Source organism: Corvus cornix, chromosome 8 (assembly GCF_000738735.6).
Source record: "Corvus cornix cornix isolate S_Up_H32 chromosome 8, ASM73873v5, whole genome shotgun sequence".
Taxonomy (NCBI): Eukaryota; Metazoa; Chordata; class Aves; order Passeriformes; family Corvidae; genus Corvus; species Corvus cornix.
Window position 1 is genome coordinate 18,887,154 of NC_046338.1, and position 17,500 is coordinate 18,904,653.

A 17,500-nucleotide genomic window follows, 5' to 3' on the forward strand; every position below is an offset into this window, starting at 1 on the left:
CTCCTTCAGTAAAAGCACTGAAGGCATTGGCTCCTTATTATTCGATACCACTTTGGAAGTAAGGAACTAGGGGACATTTTTGTCTAATAGTTCCCTTTTTGTTTGGAAAAATAGGCCAGTGAAGCTCAGTGTGAAAAGATTGCAATTGTGCCATTGTCATATTGTAGAGCTTAGCATTTTGTAAGTTAGTTTTTGTAAACATTTCCATTAATTACACACTTTCTAAAACCTGTGAATCATAGAAAAGAAAGCATGAGCTATGTGAGGAATTGAGGATCTCCAGTAATGTTGTGTATCCTGGCCTCTGTCCACACTTCAGGTACTTATGGCAGTATCAAGCACAAGGTCATCAAGCCTCAATAAAATACAGGTGTGATTAAGCCACATTTTAAATATTACCAAAGAGTATCTCTGAGAAGAAAAAAAAGATAAAAAAGAAAAATTGTGCATGGGGAAGAAGACAAGCAAAGTCCAGTGCCAATCCCTCTTTAAAACCTTATATAAATATTAGAATAGGAATTTTAGTCTGTATTATTTTTGTTGGTATAATAATTTTCCCAAGACTGAAGAACATATATCAATCTATTTGCTTTAGAGTAATTTTTTATACAAAAAAAAATCAAACATTTTATGATTTATTTTCCCAAACCATTATTACAGAAGGATCTGTTTGGCTTTGGGGCTTTGTGTTTTGGTTTTTCTCTTTGGGCATTTTTTCCCATTATTAGTGAGTAGCAAATGCATTTAAACAGGTCTGTTCTGTAGCCCTGAAGGGTGACAGAAAATAACTACCTGTTTTATTGACATATGTCTTACAGCTTGTGGCATAGATGAAATTTTGTCTATGTATTGAAAAACTACAGGAGACTTCAATGTGGAACACCTGGACCTGAAGAAATTATCAAGATAGATATTTTATGTCTGGAACATAAAATAACCTGAATTGCTGCATGACTTCCATTTGCTTTAAAGAACTCTGAATCTGATCCTCTGATAGATTCTGTCTCTAGTTACTCATTCAGAAATATTAGGACCAGTTATTTAATCACATCCATGAAGGTTCAAACTCTTACCAGCCACTGACTAAAAACCTGCTTAGAGGTAACAATGTCCTTCCCAAAAGAGATCACTAAGACATTAGATCACATTGAGTTGGGAATTCAAGTTTCAGGGAGAGAAATTCACTGCTGACATTTTCAAGTCCTACTGCCCATTCTACTCCAGAAGTTTTTTTCTGTGGAAATGCCAGCCTCTGAATTTTCCTTGACATAGGCCTTGTTGTTTTTTACTCTTATCACACAAGCTAATCCATCTGTCTGGTGTTTTCCCTGTACCAGACATTCCTAGAACTTGGCTAAAAACTGTTACAGTTTTTCTGAGTTTTAAGTTTGGAATACTACTGGTTCTCTGGGAAGCTTCAGCAGTAAATTGATCAACTGTAGACAGATAATAGTGGCCACAGTTCTCAGCTAATGAGAATTCCTTAAATAACCCCTACCACTGGCTTTTCCATGTCTTAAGAGAACCTTCACTACTTCGATCTTCCTGGCCAAGAAATTTCAATTAATTAAAACTTTAGCTATTAAAGAGTTAGACTAAGCTTTTCCATTTTACCTCCCTTTTCCTAGGGTGGAGGTGTTAGTATAGACAAACATCACTGGTAGTTACAGCAGATTCAGCATAATTCAGATACTTTGGCATCTCATTGCATTATAAGCTTTGTGCATTGCATGGATTGGTTTCCAGTGTAGCTGTGGATAGACGAAGTGAATCTTCTTTTGCTGGTGAGAATTGCCTCATTAATTGCAATATTTCAATTGAATCCTTACTCTGAACTCTGTACAAACCCCGTACAGAATTCCAAATAGTTGTACTATTGAACAAGGAAAACAATAAAATCTGAGAATGCAAATGTATAAATGTGTCTGGATCTTCCAGCTAGTGACACCATTTTTTACTTATATTCTTCCTTTTATAAACTCTTGTCTAGGGCTTTGGTCATAATCTCTTTTGCTTGGTGTGTTGCGAGGGACCATAAGGACTGAACTTTTTCCACTGCTGTGGATCTGGTTAAAACCCAAGCCAAATTAAACAAATACAGAAGAGCAGCCTGTCACATAATTAGAAGCTGCTTGGGATTGCTAGGCTTATGGCCAAGACTGAATGCTAAAACCACTTCAGGAGCACTAAGACATTGCAGTGGCTCTGGATTATTTTAGAGGTGATATTTTATAATTACTGCCTTTTTATTGTAGAAGCATCAAGTTTCAGCTGTAGATCAAGGCCTGGATACCACTGAGCACTGTATAATGTATACCATTTGCATTTAATTTCAGGGCCACCTTCTCGCCTGCCCTCATTCAGGCTAAGTTGCATTACTTTATGTTTACATATTGATACAAATCTTTTAAAGTTGAATGCATGTCAGTGGATGACATTGGTTGTGTTACAGTTATATTACAGCCCTTCAAATTCAATCAGGATCTTCTGAATAAGTGCTACATTCAATTTAATGGCTCCTTTGTCATTGCAGATAATGATAGGAGAAGGAATTCTCTACTGCTGCCTGTCCAAAAGAAGAAATGGAATTGGAACAGAGGCCAATATTAATGCAGGAGGATGCAACTTCAATTCTTTTCTTAGAAGAGCTGTCAGATTTGTTGGTGGGTTTCAACTGTTACTCACAAAAAAGAACTTTCCAGATACGTTCAGTTTTCACCATGCAGGTTTGCTTCTCTGAAACAGAAGAACTTCTCTGAAACTTTCAGAACAGTGCAGAGCATAGCACAGATTTTCTGCTAGAAAATGTGAGAAGAAACTCAGACTGCAACAGAGCAGCCCCATACTCAGTAATGCAGCATCTACACTCTCCGTTTTCCCTTTCCTCTCCTGTACTATTGTCAGTATCTCTAAAAGAGTAATTCGGTTTTCCTTCTCTGCCCACCTTGAGCTGGCTGCCTTTTAATGATTTCAGTGTATAGCTTCCCTTGCCTGTCTTCAGTGCATCATAAGGATTCAACCCACCTGTCACAGTATTCAGCATAACAGTGAAAACTTGTCAGAAACTCTCAGTAGGTTTGACATTCTTTTTCTGGAATGTGTTTATCTGCCTCTCAAAAAGGGCTAGAATCTGGCAACTGAAATGATAGAGGAAAATGTTGAATTCTTTCATTTTACTTTGTTTTAATTGTCATTTATAAAAAACTGCACTTGGAAAGGCAACTGGACTTTGATCCCCTTGTTACAGTTAATTTCCTCTCCCAATGAATGGCTAAAGGAAAGGTTTCCTCTGTTTCAGAAACCTTTCATTAGATAAGGCAGCCTAGGCAAAGACAACCAGCAGGACAGCAGGCTGAAAAGCTGGTAGGACAACTATTCCCTGGGTTTTGGTAGTCTGGCAAACAGAGAGGTAGTGACCAGCGAGGTTAGGCAATCTGTGACCAATAAAGCATCTTAAGAGCAGTAGTGAGGAAGAAAGCAGAGGGTTCGTAGATTACAACAAGAGCAAGGAGGACCGTAGACATACCCCATGTCTACTTCTCCTGTTTGGTATTCCATCACCAAAAAAACAAGTTCAAAGACACATGAATTTCATCCCAAATTCACACTCTGAATTTGAAGTTTTTTTCATATTTTTATGTCTTTAACATTCTTTCAATTTTAGGATGAAAAATAAATTTATGAATAAAAGCAGGGAATTATTCTGAGAGGTAAATCTTTAGGAGAAGAGCAGTTGAAAATGTTCAGTAAAGCAATGCATTAGTTCAATGCCTTGTGAATTTGGCATTATTAATCAGTCTGAAGCATTGATCCTTCATGAAATAGAATTAAATATTTGGGTTAGTGGCAGGGACATAATACTCAAGAAACATCAGAGGTGTGAAGGTAGCCAAAGTTATCACCAGCTGGTGATTCTGTGGTGGCAAAAAGAGAACAGGTCTTCAGAGCAATGACCTAATGTCCATACTACTAAAAGCCTGTCTTCCAGTGGGAAAGTCCAAGCACTGTATAAGTACATATGCTCTCCTCAAATAGTTGGTTACTCTTTAGTCAATTCAGAAAACTTCTTTCCAAACTGAAGAAGCTCCAATGTAGCTGCCTTTTAGGAAAAGATGTGGGAGGACATCAAACCATTAAAACAAAACTTTAAGTATCAACAGGAAGAAAGCAAGCATAAACTATCTTATTTTTTTATATTAAAAAATTCAACTTTGCAATAAGCTTTCACAAAAAAATACCTCATATTCTGCATTTAAATTCTCTCAGGTCCAATAACAAAAGCCACCAGAGTTCTGTTGAATGTAGTTTGCACAATCAATCAACCTAATTAATGCATATACCAACCTAATTAATGCATATACTAAAGTTAACAAGCTCTGTTGATTTCTTTCCTAGGTGTTCACGTGTTTGGTCTTTGTGCAACTGCTCTCGTTACTGATATTATACAGCTATCAACAGGATATCAGGCACCGTATTTCCTGACTGTTTGCAAGCCTAACTATACATCCTTAAATGTATCTTGCTCAGAGAATTCATATGTTGTGGAAGATATTTGCTCAGGAACTGATCTCAATATTATCAATGCTGGAAGGTTGGTTCTATTCTTCATTGTGTACATTTTTAAGTATTCACTTTATATTTTATCTTCTGTCCCAGTTTCGAGATTTTTTCCTAGTTAAAGTCTGAATGAGTTTGTTGTTTTTTTATAAGAAAGGTGAATGCATAAATGTCTTTTTAGTGACGTTCCATTTTCTCCATAAAGATATTAGTCTAACAGTGGGCTTTGGAAGACTTTGTCAGGTTCCAAAGCACAGTTGTTAGCAGCTGTTCTCCCCTCTCAAAGGAGGCAATTTCCTATACAATTGTCACTGTATAGCTGCTACTGCTTTTTCGAAGTGGTGTGTGGGTAAGTTCCCCATAACAGACAGGGAAGAAGTCTCCCAAGCACTTGGTCTGAGACCTCTGTACATTACTGTTCAGGTGTTTGGGATTTGTTGGACAAGTTTCTTTTCTGTTTCTTTAATTAAGTTTTTTATGTTAACAGCATTGAAAATATCTATTTTTTAGAGAAAATACCACAACAGTGCAAAGCTGTGTGTTCCCAAACATGTCTTTTCTTGCATGGTATTTCTAACTGGTTCTTCATCTCTTTTCCCACAACCATTTGCTGTTACTGAGGTATTGCCAGCGAAGCCTGATGCTTGCAAGCAGTGTCTTGCAACTGCATGGTGTCCCAGGAAAATTGGGACATGATTACACAGGAGCAGGCAGAAAAATTTCCACAGTCACATCTCATTCATTTCATTGTCTCAAATATGATGTCTGCTTTGAATTGACTGCCTGTAGCCATTCCAAAATGACCAGTCACTCCTAAGTTTAAATACTATCACTTCCAAAAAATCAGTGACATTACTTGTAACATATTAAGACTAAGCAATCAGGTTTTGGGTGTTTCTGTTTCCCTAGGAAAATGACCATATATTGATATCTCAAAGTTATTTCCATCATAGAGGATACATTTGGCAAGCTATAATATTCTGGCACCACCCTCAATTTCTCCTTAATTCAATTTTACTGCATTTTTCCTTTATTATGTTGTTATTTCCCTATGCCAGTCTCAATTTTACCACAGCAAGCAGCACTTGCTACTGGTTCTTCAGTAGTACTTGCTACTTCCTTCAGTCACCTACATAGAAATTATGGTATAACTTCTACAGTACAGGAGGTTAATTTGACTTCAGTAATTTCAGTTTGGAAGGGACTTGTTCTGAGTTTGCTAATCGCCTTCATTTTTCATTTGTACTTCCCAGAAACTTTGGCTCCAGAAATTTGCCTCTAGACTCCTGTATGGAAAGTATAGAGAGGAGCACATAATTATCCAACGGATTACATGAAATCATTTTTCTGCAACATCCCCAAATATCCAGTGGTTCCTATTGTCCATCTTTTCCTCTGTTATCTTCAAAGAGCCTTTTCAGTCACTTCTGTTCAGCTCTCCAGTGAGGTCTCTATCCTTTGTCATCTCTGATGTTCTGACTCAGTATGACTCTCTCTCTCAGTAGGACTCTCTCGTTGTTCCCCCTCTACACATCCTCATGCATGAGCATTTAGAGTCAGACACTGTCATCGGAGTTCAGGACGTGTTTTCTTTGAGACCTTTGTTCACCTTTTCAATACAGAGCCATACAAAAAGGCGACATATTTTTAGCTGCAGTTATTTTCATTTTAGATTAAAAGATAAAAAATAGAGGAACAAAAGCAGTGACACCATTAGAGAGTACAGAGAGTGCATTTAGTCTGTGTTTGCCCTGAAAGCATGTGAATAGAAAAGAGAACAAAGAGAAGATTGACGGTACCATTGTGACACACCTTATATACTATAAAAATGCCATCAAATTAAGGTTAAGTTCCAAGTGGTAGAAAAGTTCATAGAATCAAATATACACATTAGCTCCACAGAGACTCTAAGTAGATTTATGCTTCATTAAAACCTGCACAGGATAAAGGAGCTGATTAGCTATTATAAACATTTACTTTTTTTTTTCATGTCTTTATTTCCCTGTCCTCAACCCTGAACTTGTTCCACAGGGATACTATTTGTGAAAGATTTGTTCAGGGAGGTTAAAGATAAAGGAAGTCGAAGAAGAATTTAGGTCTGTCTTTAGAAATGCAAAAGGAACCATGCAGATTCCCTCTTGGCCAGAGTCATGAGCCTATGGCCTGCTTGAGCCATAGGCTCAAATTCAGGTCAGCAGTGTGGCATTCACACTAAACTACATGTACATTTTTAACTGCCAATTAGTTATGTAGAACAGACAAGGCAATATGCAGAGGAAAGAAATTTAGAAAGCAGACTCCACTGCTTTGCAGAACAAATGTCTGTCTGAAGTTAAAGGACTGTGTTTCTGTCTCTGCTATTTTAAACTAGCTCGCTCAGGTGTTGCTAGGAAAATGGCTGTACGTGGAGCCCAGTTAGGGTGGCAAGACCCATCTGTGAAGCCAAATGATTGTTTAAGCATTTATCCCAAGCTGAGCTTTCTCAGGTGAAAGTTGCTGTTGTGACTGCAAGATAGACATACTCTTCCTTCAACAAAACATCCAGCATGGTACATTACATATATATTTCATTGTAAAGAGACAAATCCTCCCTGTTTCTGACTCATTTCTAGGGCTCAGAGGTCATAGAATTTTTTTAGGGCTTCTGTGATCTAGATGTCCACTGTAGAACAGGTGTTACTGAATAGAAACCCAGCTTTTTTTCTCTCTATATATCACATTCACATCACTTTTCTTTAGTTGTTTTTAGAGAATTGAAATGGGTCTAGAAGAATAATAATATTAAAATGTTAGAGACTCTCATGTGATGGTTCTGTGTAGCTTGTGCATGCACAAAACCTCCTCTTCTTGCCAGAGAAGTAGAAGCTAAGCTGTCACTTTTAATTTTCCTATCTGAAGTTTGTAACTCAAGACCCAGTCCACATCATTCAAGTCTCCATGTTTTCAATGAGAGCAGAAGGCCCTCAGCAATTTCAAGAGCAGACTTGATATCGCATACTGTCTCAGAGAGTTTGGACATACTTTCATTTATTCTCTTGCTCTGGGCATCAAGAAGGGGCTCAGTAATTCTTAAAATACCCTCCCCATGTTGTTGTGCTCCATTAGCTTCTGTCATGAGGTAAAAGTACTGAAATTTTTTCAAAAAAAAAACCCCATAGACATAGCAAATAAAGATGTAGTTTGCCTCTCTGAGAAAAATGTCACCTGATGACAAATGTTACTGATAGATCACATATTGTTTGGGAAGTGTAAGATAGAAATGACTGTGCCACCCAGTGTTTTTTTCAATGAGCACTAGCACTGAGCATTTGAACTGAGAAGTATAATTTGAGTGTCCTTCCTTGGCAGAAAGTCATTCCCTTCTCAACATGCCACCCTGGCAGCCTTTGCAGCAGTGTACATTTCGGTGAGTAACCAACTCTGTTTAGTTTCATTTATACAAGACAAAATTTAGGAAGTAATTTGCTGCATATTGTAAAATTATGTGTTGCCTGGATATCTTGGATGGATGGATGTTTTTATCCTACCAATCTGAAAGCAAAATAAAACTACTAATAAAGCTGGTTTTATTGTAGCTGTTAAAGAATAAGGAAAAGATACAACTGCTTCATATCCTTTGTTAAGAAGCAACAAAAAGTGTTATGTTAAAGTATATTTGATGCCTCGTATTACCCTCATATAAAATGCAGTGTTTATCTGTCTTAGAGAGTGATATTTTAACTTACCAGTCAAATTAACCTTTATGCATGCTGCCTTTTCTTTATTGCTGTCTTCACTTGATTCGCTGCTTTTAAACTTGAGATGTTAAGGGCCTACATTCATGTGATGTAGTTTGATTTCATCTCCATAGATCTGCAGCATGGATGAAGTGGCACAATCACTCCCAGAGGCCTTCAAGGTGTTACTGCAAAGCAAGTGAATAAAACCCATCAGTTGCTAGCAGAGAATTGTGGGACATGCCGCAGCAATCACAGCTGATTTTGCACTTCTGAGCTGTAGCATTTCTTCAGTATGGCCTACAATGTTTGTACAAGTGACAACTTACTAGAAGTTTGAAAAGTAATTCCATCACTCATGCTGTGAAAATCAGAGGAAAACAACAGTAACAACCAGTTAATGACATTAGATAATAGTATTGTGCATGTACTGGGAGCTTGCCAGTATTTGTTCTGCCTGGAGAAAGGCCAAAATTTGGAATAATACTGATGAACCACCTCCACTTAATTTTTGTGACCTCCCTGGCATTATGGCCCTCCGTTGAGAAATGGCTCTCTAAAGCATCTGGTGGTAGCTTTCATTGGAACAGGTTATTGTGTTCATCTGGCATGACATCTGGCTTCTGTATTTCACAAGCAGTGGCTCCTTAGTCACATTTGTAGAACATTTAGATACTGATTGGGAACAGTATTGAGGCATAAAATCCTTATCCTAATTGATGTCAACAAGCAATACTGCCTCTGTTTTTTGAAATCCATTCCTTGTGATTTTAGCTCTTTCTACAGTGAGTGAGCAAATTTTAACAGGGCTGTAAAGTAAAATTAAATTGATTACTTGTAACATTACTGTGTACTAGTGATCTAGTAAAAGAAACATTGTATGTGAGAAATTAAATCCTCTTAGGTACATTTAAGTTTCTTCAACAGCTTCTTCATTTCTTTCTTTTTCAAGATGTACTTCAATTCTACGTTAACAGACTCCTCAAAACTTCTTAAACCACTCTTGGTCTTTGCCTTTATCATCTGTGGAATTATATGCGGTCTGACTCGTATCACCCAGTATAAGAATCATCCAGTTGATGTTTACTGTGGCTTTCTCATAGGAGGCGGAATTGCTCTCTATTTGGTAAATATAATAGTTAAGTTTTAGCAAATAAAACTAATAAGGCTAAAATAAGAGTATTGGTAATTTTTATGAAAACTTTTCATTATGGTCACATACCATAATGACAAGTGTAGTCAATATGTATTGAAAATGAGTTGGGGATAATCACTTTAAAAGCAAAAAGGAAAAAGCAAACAAGTATTTCAATATAAAGTGCCATAACAGTGCACAAAGTGGAATATAATCATCTGGCACTGTATACAGAAACAGCTCTAACTTTATGTGCTTTATTAAATACTTAAACATCCTCATCTTTTCTAATCCATACTTAAAAGCATAACACAAGAAAAATACTTGATTAACTGGTATTTGTTGCTGACCTGAATCAATACTGACAGTGTTAGCTTTACGATCTCAAAAAATGATTGAATTATGAGCGACTCAGCTGAGTGAATTGCTGAATCTGCAAGAAATTAAAGGCAACATTATACACTTGTGATTCGTTGGAGTTCTTAGGCAAAACATGCTGGGAAAGAGGATGGTCAGATCAGGTTATCCCTATGCTTTTCCTTTGTACTGGGTTGAAAGAGATGGAGCACCTTGGAAGGGTCCTGTAAGGAAGCATGTAAGTCAGGCCTGTTTGTCAGTAGGAAGCTCATCAAGCACTTGATTTTGCTTGCTGCTCTCAGTATGCCTCCAGCAGGAATTCCGCTACCCTGGCTGCTCAGAGAACAACACAGGTGCCTGGGAGCAATCAGAGCTTCTGCTGACACCACTGCTTGAGTGTGGGCATGTGGACAGAAGAGTCTTAACAGCTAGTGAGATATTTTACCCCCAAGAAGTCAATGATGAATTTTAGTATAATACTAAATTAAGTTCATTTCCTGACCCCCTTTTTTCTGTGATAACATAACCTGAGGTACCTGCAGATGGTCTGCAAAGGTGACCAGGGAAAAATGGGCTTCACAGTGGCAGAAGAAACAGCAGTTAGGGTAATAACAGAAGCCCCACGAGCTGCTAAAGTCAACTTCTGTGATGGCACTGTGAACAGAAAGGCACTCTGTTGAGAATATTATTTCAAATGATTCCGCTGTTGTAGATTTACCTAAATGGAGCTGTTGTCCCCATGTTTGAAATGCACAAACAGGTATGCTTTGGTAGGTCGTCACATACTGTTGCGGGACATCATACAGCAGAGAGTATATTGTCCTGGATACCCAGTACTCAGCAAATCTGCCCTGAAAACTACATACCAATAGGAGGAGGGGGAAGGGAAATAATGTGAAACTACAAATAATTCTGAAAGGAGTGTAAAGAACAAGTAACTCAAGTGATTGAGTCAGATATTTGACCCTTTCATGTAATACTCTCAGTGAAGTCCTTTTAAAATGACAGCATTTTATAGCGAGTCTACTGATTAGGAAAATGTTGTATAACTAAATCTTATTACAGTTCTGCACAGCTTGGAAAGCAATTAATTTAAAGTTGATAAGTTGTTCTATGATGTAGATATTGTATGATATGATTATTTTGCAGTAGAAAGGGCAGAATCTACTAACAGCAGAGTACAACTCAAGCAGTAACAAGATTCAGTAAATCAGAACAGACGGTAGTATAGTTGTAAAATAGCTCTGCCTAAGAGACTGCAAACATCTATTTTCCTATTTTTCTAACAAAACATTATTTCTGTAGCTGTATCTGTTGCTTGATAAAAAGAAGAAAGCCTATGGAGGCTAAATCCTTACCTCAGCTATTTATTGCCATGAATACTATGCCCTAGTTATCCTAGTGAGATTACTTCATACATACTTAGAGGTACCAGATTGAGGACAGAATTTGGACTAAGGCTATACTAGTGAGGAAAGGAAAGTAAGCATACCTGTCAGTTTACCTGGAGTAATTATGTCACTGAATTCTATTTAAAAGCAAAATAATATAATTAAAGTAGCTTAAAATGGGTCCTTTTTTAACTTTCTTAACCAATTGTTGATGCTTCTGTCCAAATATCAGGGCCTGTATGCTGTGGGGAACTTCTTACCAAGTGACGAGAATGTGTTTCACCCAAATTTTCACAGAGAACCTCTAAGGTCTTTGACAGACCTTAGTCAAGATGCCAACAGAATCCTCCCAGGAAAAAATGGTGGCAGCAGCGATGGCATTGTCTCTCACCGTACGGAAGGTATCCTGAATAGAAACCACAGAGATTCAGGGTCTCTGACCAATCTCAAGAGAGCAAATGCTGATGTAGAAATAATAACACCACGAAGCCCAATGGGAAAGGAAAACATGGTTACTTTCAGCAACACCTTGCCAAGAGTCAACACACCATCCTTGGAAGATCCAGCAAGACGAAATGCAACAATACACGCATCAATGGATTCTGCCCGTTCCAAACAGCTGCTGTCCCAGTGGAAGAACAAGAATGAAAGTCGAAAGTTGTCCTTGCAAGTAATAGAGACTGAATCTGGCCAGTCACCACCAAGGGCTATCGAAATGAGGTCAAGCTCAGAACCCTCCAGAGTGGGTGTAAATGGTGATCATCATGGTCCAACTAGCCAGTACCTGAAAATCCAACCTGGCAGTGTACCAGGTTGTAACAACTCAGGTCTTACTGGCGGGCCAAGGGTCTCTATTCAGTCCCGTCCTGGCTCATCCCAGCTAGTACACATTCCTGAAGAGACTCAGGAGAATGTGAACACATCACCCAAAAGTAGTTCAGCTAGAGCTAAATGGCTGAAAGCTGCTGAGAAGAGTGTTGCATGCAGGAGCAATAGCCAGCCAAGAATCATGCAAGTAATAGCCATGTCTAAGCAGCAAGGAGTGCTTCAGGGCAGTCCAAAGAGTTCAGAGGGAAGCACAGTGACCTGTACAGGAGCCATCAGATATAAAACCTTGACAGACCATGAGCCAAGTAGCATTGTTAGAGTTGAGGCCCATCCAGAAAATAACAGACCTGTAATTCAGATGCCATCAGAAGGTGAAGGAAGTGGGTCATGGAAATGGAAAGGTCCTGAAAAAGTCACTCTTCGTCAGACATATGAGCTAAATGATCTTAACAGAGACTCTGAGAGCTGTGACTCCTTAAAAGACAGTTACGGGTCAGGTGACAGGAAAAGAAGCAACATAGATAACACTGAGCATCACCATCATGGAATCACTACGATAAGAGTCACACCAGTGGAGGGAAGTGAGATTGGCTCAGAGACTCTGTCCATTTCTTCTAGCCGGGACTCAACACTTCGAAGAAAGGGTAACATCATTTTAATCCCTGAGAGAGGGAGCAGTCCAGAGAACACCAGAAACATCTTCTATAAAGGCACATCCCCCACACGAGCATACAAGGAATGAGAGGAGACATAGCAGCTGGTCCATACCACCACAAAGGAAACACATCTTGACACAGGTTCTGCTCCCTTTGTTTTGAGCTGATATTTACCTTTATGTGCCAAATTATTGACCAGCAGCCCAGCATTGCTGATGTGCAATGTGCATGAGCCTGTGAAAAGCATGTGGTGGGGGGAAAAGCACAATGCCAGAACTAATGTGAAACATTTTCATGCAACTTCTTTCTTCAGATTCAAAACATTTATCTGAGGGTGATGATGTCAATTAAAACAATGGTCTTGAACACAGACACTCTATTTCCTGAATGTGCCAACTTTTTATTTTATATTTGTGTGCAAAATTGACTGACTTTTTCACAGAAAAGGCTGTATCAGTGGAATATATTCACCTTTGCAGAATTTGCACCAAATCTTTAATACAGGATGGTGCTGATGATAACTTCACATGTTTTGAAAAATTGCATACTTATCAGACTCTGCAAACATGACATATTGATGTGCAGTTACTTTACAAGTAATATTGCTAATACTATGATGATGCTGGCTGCATTCATTTAGCGTAGGAAATATTTACAGCTTTGTTATAGTGGATCTGTCACATTCAAAGATTGCAAAGGTTTTGTGTAGTTCTTTAAGATGTCTACTGCAACAAAAAATGTGTGGGTGACATTCCATTAGAATGGAATGACTATCTATTTTGAATAGTTTTGCTGCTACCGCTCAACTTTTGTTTAAGAACAGGTGCTACTAATGAAGAGGCTGCTTCTTAGTGGGCTAACTTGTAGAATTGTTTTAAATTACGTTTTTTAGGGGGTCTTACCAAGCACTACAAGTAATTCAGATTTTACATTTTTAAACTTCTTATTCTGTCCTTCAGTGACCCTTCCATTTTTCTATTAGTTTTTAAACAAATAATGCAGGATACCAACAACTGCAAGATGTGCAAATGTGAAAGGTGAGCCATGAGTAAAAATAGATGGCAACTTTCCTGACCAGCTTCCAAGGAGACAAGAATTAATATCATAGCTCACACTTAGAAGCAGTCATTCACCTCACTTGCTTAGTATGCCACAAGAACAATCACAGGTTTCACCCCAATCACCATCACATAGGGGATTTGTGCTTTCACTTTAAAGAATGGAATGCCTTGGTATTGCAGAATCACTGAACAAGTGTTGCATTGTGCCACTACTACAGTCCACCCCCTTTGAGACACCCTCCAGAGCTGTCTTAAGCATGATCTTTTTTTCCCACCACTGCCACTTAAGAATATGAAAGGTCTCTGCACCTGAGAGAACATGAATTATTTAAACTGAGCTTTGAATATAATGAAAAAACTTGCCTGCTAAAAATCTCCGTTGCCAAAAATTATTGAAAGGGTAATCTCTGAAAGGAATAAACATGGTATGTCCTAGAATGGGCATGCTAGAAGGAATGCCTCATTCATTTGGCTCTGACTTTGAAGGAAGCCAGGGGCAGTGCTCACCCATTGCAGCTCTTCATTCTCTCCTATTTCTACCTGAAAGAGAACTACCCTCAGACACTTGCCAGCTCCCTTGGTAGGAGGGGAAGGGAATGGCTTGGCAGTGCCCTCACTGAATGAGTAGTACCAGATCAGGTCTGTTCTCTGGCTTCTTAAGAGAAGTGTTTTGGTCTAAGTCCTTTTCTGATTTAGGTTATCAGAGAACCAGATACATTCTCTATAGTCAGAACCTATCTACAGGACCCTACCCCACACAACTCAAAGGAAAAGCCCACCCTACCCCAGCCAAGTAGGAGGTAGAAAGACAAATCATCCTATTCAAGAAGATAAACAGCACAACACAAACATAGACCAAAAACAAAAAACCACAACCAAACAACAAAAACCCAAAAAAAGACCTCAAAACCAAAACAAAATCCCAAACCCAACCCTAAACCGAAGTAATTTCACAAGTATGAGGATGGTGTTTGCGAGTCAATGGAAAGCTTTATACATACTTCCCAGTTTTACAGGTGCTCCAGGCTTAGCTGAATGCTTGCTGTCAAGCCAACTGTGCCAAGCAATGCTTCCCTCACCTGCCCATCACCCAGTGCTGTGAAAGAGTGTCAGTCCTTAAGGAAATGACCACACTCTTTCTGCTATTGATACAAGATGACCCCATCATACTTAGAATGATTGGGAGAAAGTATTCTGCAGGTTACATGTAAGAAGCTACCCAGTAGGGTTGCAGCACATTGTGTATGTTAAAGGCACTGTATGTTGAAGACACACTTTAAGGCACATCAGCTGGGAAAAATAATCATAGATACCAGGAGAAGAAGAAAAAAAAAGTAATTTTTTTAGAAATAAGTTCTCAGATGCTAGTATTTACAAGTCAGGTTTTGGTTTTTTTCTTTTCAAAAGGGTGTATCTTTAGTCCTTGGTATTTAATATGAAATTTTGTACAAGATTCCTAGGAATTACAAACACTTGGACTGTCACGAACAAAACCCTTTGGATTTAGTTTAGTCTAGGTACAGGATAAAGCAGGTAGGATTAGCTTTAAAGGAATGGGTAAGACGCAAACACTGTTGGCCTATCAATGCAGGGAAATAAAATGCAATCATTTGTTAGTTTGTAAGTGCAGGGGAAAAGAACATCCGTAGATGAACCTGGAAATAATGGAAAATTGAAATGGAGAATAATGGCAATAAAGCAAAGATTAGAAAATGTTCCCTCTGGCAATTTAGCTGTTTTGGAAACAGCAGGATTCCTGGTGGGAGTGTTTGTTCTTTATTCCTTGGTTTTAGTCAGATATATATTGGCATATATGTTGCTTTTATTACTCTGAAACGTGCTGCACTATTTCAAGTGCAGTGTGATATTTTTCCTAAAGTTTCCTATTTCTTAAGAAAAGATTTTAAAGCTCTTGTGTAATCATTGAAATTATGTTCTATACATAAATATTGATATATTCTTTTTTACTCAAAGTGCCAAAGGCTACTGTTTTTAATAATGGCTTATCAAATTATATTACGTTAGAGAGCAGAAATGTAATAATATATACATTGGAACTCAGACCTCTGCATGTATATTTGATAAGGAGCCTTTTGTAAAATTACTCTTTGTTTACATTCCACTGGTACCTTAATTTAAAATTAATCAAATAAATTGACAGGTGACATCTTCTTAGTGTTCTGATTTTCTTACTTGCTAACAGGCACGAATTTCTTTGTTAGGCTGTGCTTTACTGAGAAAAGAAAATACTTAAAAATAAAATATGTTTTTAAATGAGAATTCTCTATATAAAGTATTGTGTTTAATAAAATGTTATGCCATGTTTTCAAATGGAAAATAATTTGTAAATTGCTATAAATGTATTTTGTTAAATAAGTACAGATCAATGCTACTGTGTGAGTTTATTGTGCTAACATCATGAAATAAAGATAAAATTCCTCATTGATGTTTGATTATCTCTGTGGTGAAGCCAAGTCTCATTCCCCCCAAATTATTTTTCAATATTAGGTATCTTATGATGTGTAAAAGTAGTCATCAGTGAGAAACCTCGAGACCTTGCACAGTGGCAAGAATTTATAAGGAACAGTGTCCAAACTTGTCTCTAGCTAAAAAACATTTTACAAAAAACCCAAGTGAATTGGGAACTTCAAGCCTTGTGAGGATGTGCCTGTTCAGTCATTTTGTAGCGCCAGCTGCATTGCTACGCCCCTAATGCCCCTGAACCACCTTGCTAGTATTGGGTAGAGCTGCCAGACGTGGTGAGGGCAGCCTTGGATTTGTGAATGAGAACAGGGCAGATGTCAGAGGCAAACCTGAGAGAACAGGCTCTCCCCAGGGGAAGAAGTTAGGATGCAAGAGTCAGCAGGTGTCATACACCCTTTGCTGGCAACAGTGAAAAACGTGTAACAGCACAGTGTCAGAAGCAGTCCTAGCTAGAAGCCACACAAGACAATGTGGTAAGCAAACAGCAAAGACTGTCTCCAGGCCTGTCTGAGACACCCTGAAATGGCAACAGCAGGGCCCAGGTGCCTGGGATGGAAGACACAGCTGTAGCTAGGGCATGCACTGACATTGCCAATGGCATAATAAGGAGTGCAGGGAGTAGCAGAGCCCCTGCAGTGCATGGCAGCACAGCAAACTGACTCTGAGGAGCTTTCCCAAGTGTGCCTAGGCCTTTGTGCAGGCTGCCCCTTTGTACATGTGTGGCCTTGGAGCAGGTAACCTGCCGTGGCTGGGTGGAACTGGGCAGCTGCCGTCGCTGCTGGCTCCAGCCAGGCAGCACAGTGCTGAGCGCTACAATGACACACATGTGCCATGCTCCCAGCCAAGGCACGCGGGGTGGGCTGACATTGCCTCAAGCTCTGTGCTGCAAATCTGGGCCACTCGGCAATCCCTGTCCCTTGACTTTCATGACAATTTAAGATGGGAACCCTCAGGCAAAATAGAATAAAAAACCAGTATGTTGTCTGAAAGGAAGTGTCTGTACAGTTGTGATCCTGTTCCCTCTGTGGTGACAGAAGGTACTTTCTTCTTGTGGCTGGGGCTGAAGACTGTCCTGACCCCACACATGAGAAGCTGGTTTCAGGAGAAGCCTCTCCTTTGGCCAACAGCAGAAGCTGCTGTGGCGGTGCATTTTCTGCCTTGAGAGAGGCTGTGTGAAGCATAAGGGGTGTGGCCCAAGGTTATGGTGTCCCACTCTCTGGGACGTGTGTTGGGAGCCTGGGAAAGCTACAGACAGTGATGTCCCGGGTATGGCTCAGAGACACTCTGTGAAGGATGCAAGAGAGTAAAACAGACA

The 17,500-nt window shown here is 39.0% G+C and overlaps 2 protein-coding genes across 2 annotated transcripts in view; one reads left to right on the forward strand and one right to left on the reverse strand.

Moving 5' to 3' along the window:
* The window catches only part of PLPPR5 (phospholipid phosphatase related 5), a 120,792-nt gene extending 112,331 nt beyond the window's left edge, over nucleotides 1-8,461 (reverse strand). The window contains exon 1 of the mRNA XM_039555890.1: nucleotides 8,283-8,461. The gene's annotated coding sequence lies outside the window, so the exon portion shown is untranslated. The remainder of the gene's footprint in view (nucleotides 1-8,282) is intronic.
* The window catches only part of PLPPR4 (phospholipid phosphatase related 4), a 31,870-nt gene extending 15,723 nt beyond the window's left edge, over nucleotides 1-16,147 (forward strand). The window contains exons 3-7 of the mRNA XM_039555885.1: nucleotides 2,534-2,663; nucleotides 4,396-4,591; nucleotides 7,906-7,963; nucleotides 9,226-9,399; nucleotides 11,389-16,147. Coding sequence (XP_039411819.1) covers nucleotides 2,534-2,663; nucleotides 4,396-4,591; nucleotides 7,906-7,963; nucleotides 9,226-9,399; nucleotides 11,389-12,726 — 1,896 coding nt within the window. The 3' untranslated portion in view covers nucleotides 12,727-16,147. The remainder of the gene's footprint in view (nucleotides 1-2,533; nucleotides 2,664-4,395; nucleotides 4,592-7,905; nucleotides 7,964-9,225; nucleotides 9,400-11,388) is intronic.
* Nucleotides 16,148-17,500: the final 1,353 nt, after the last annotated feature.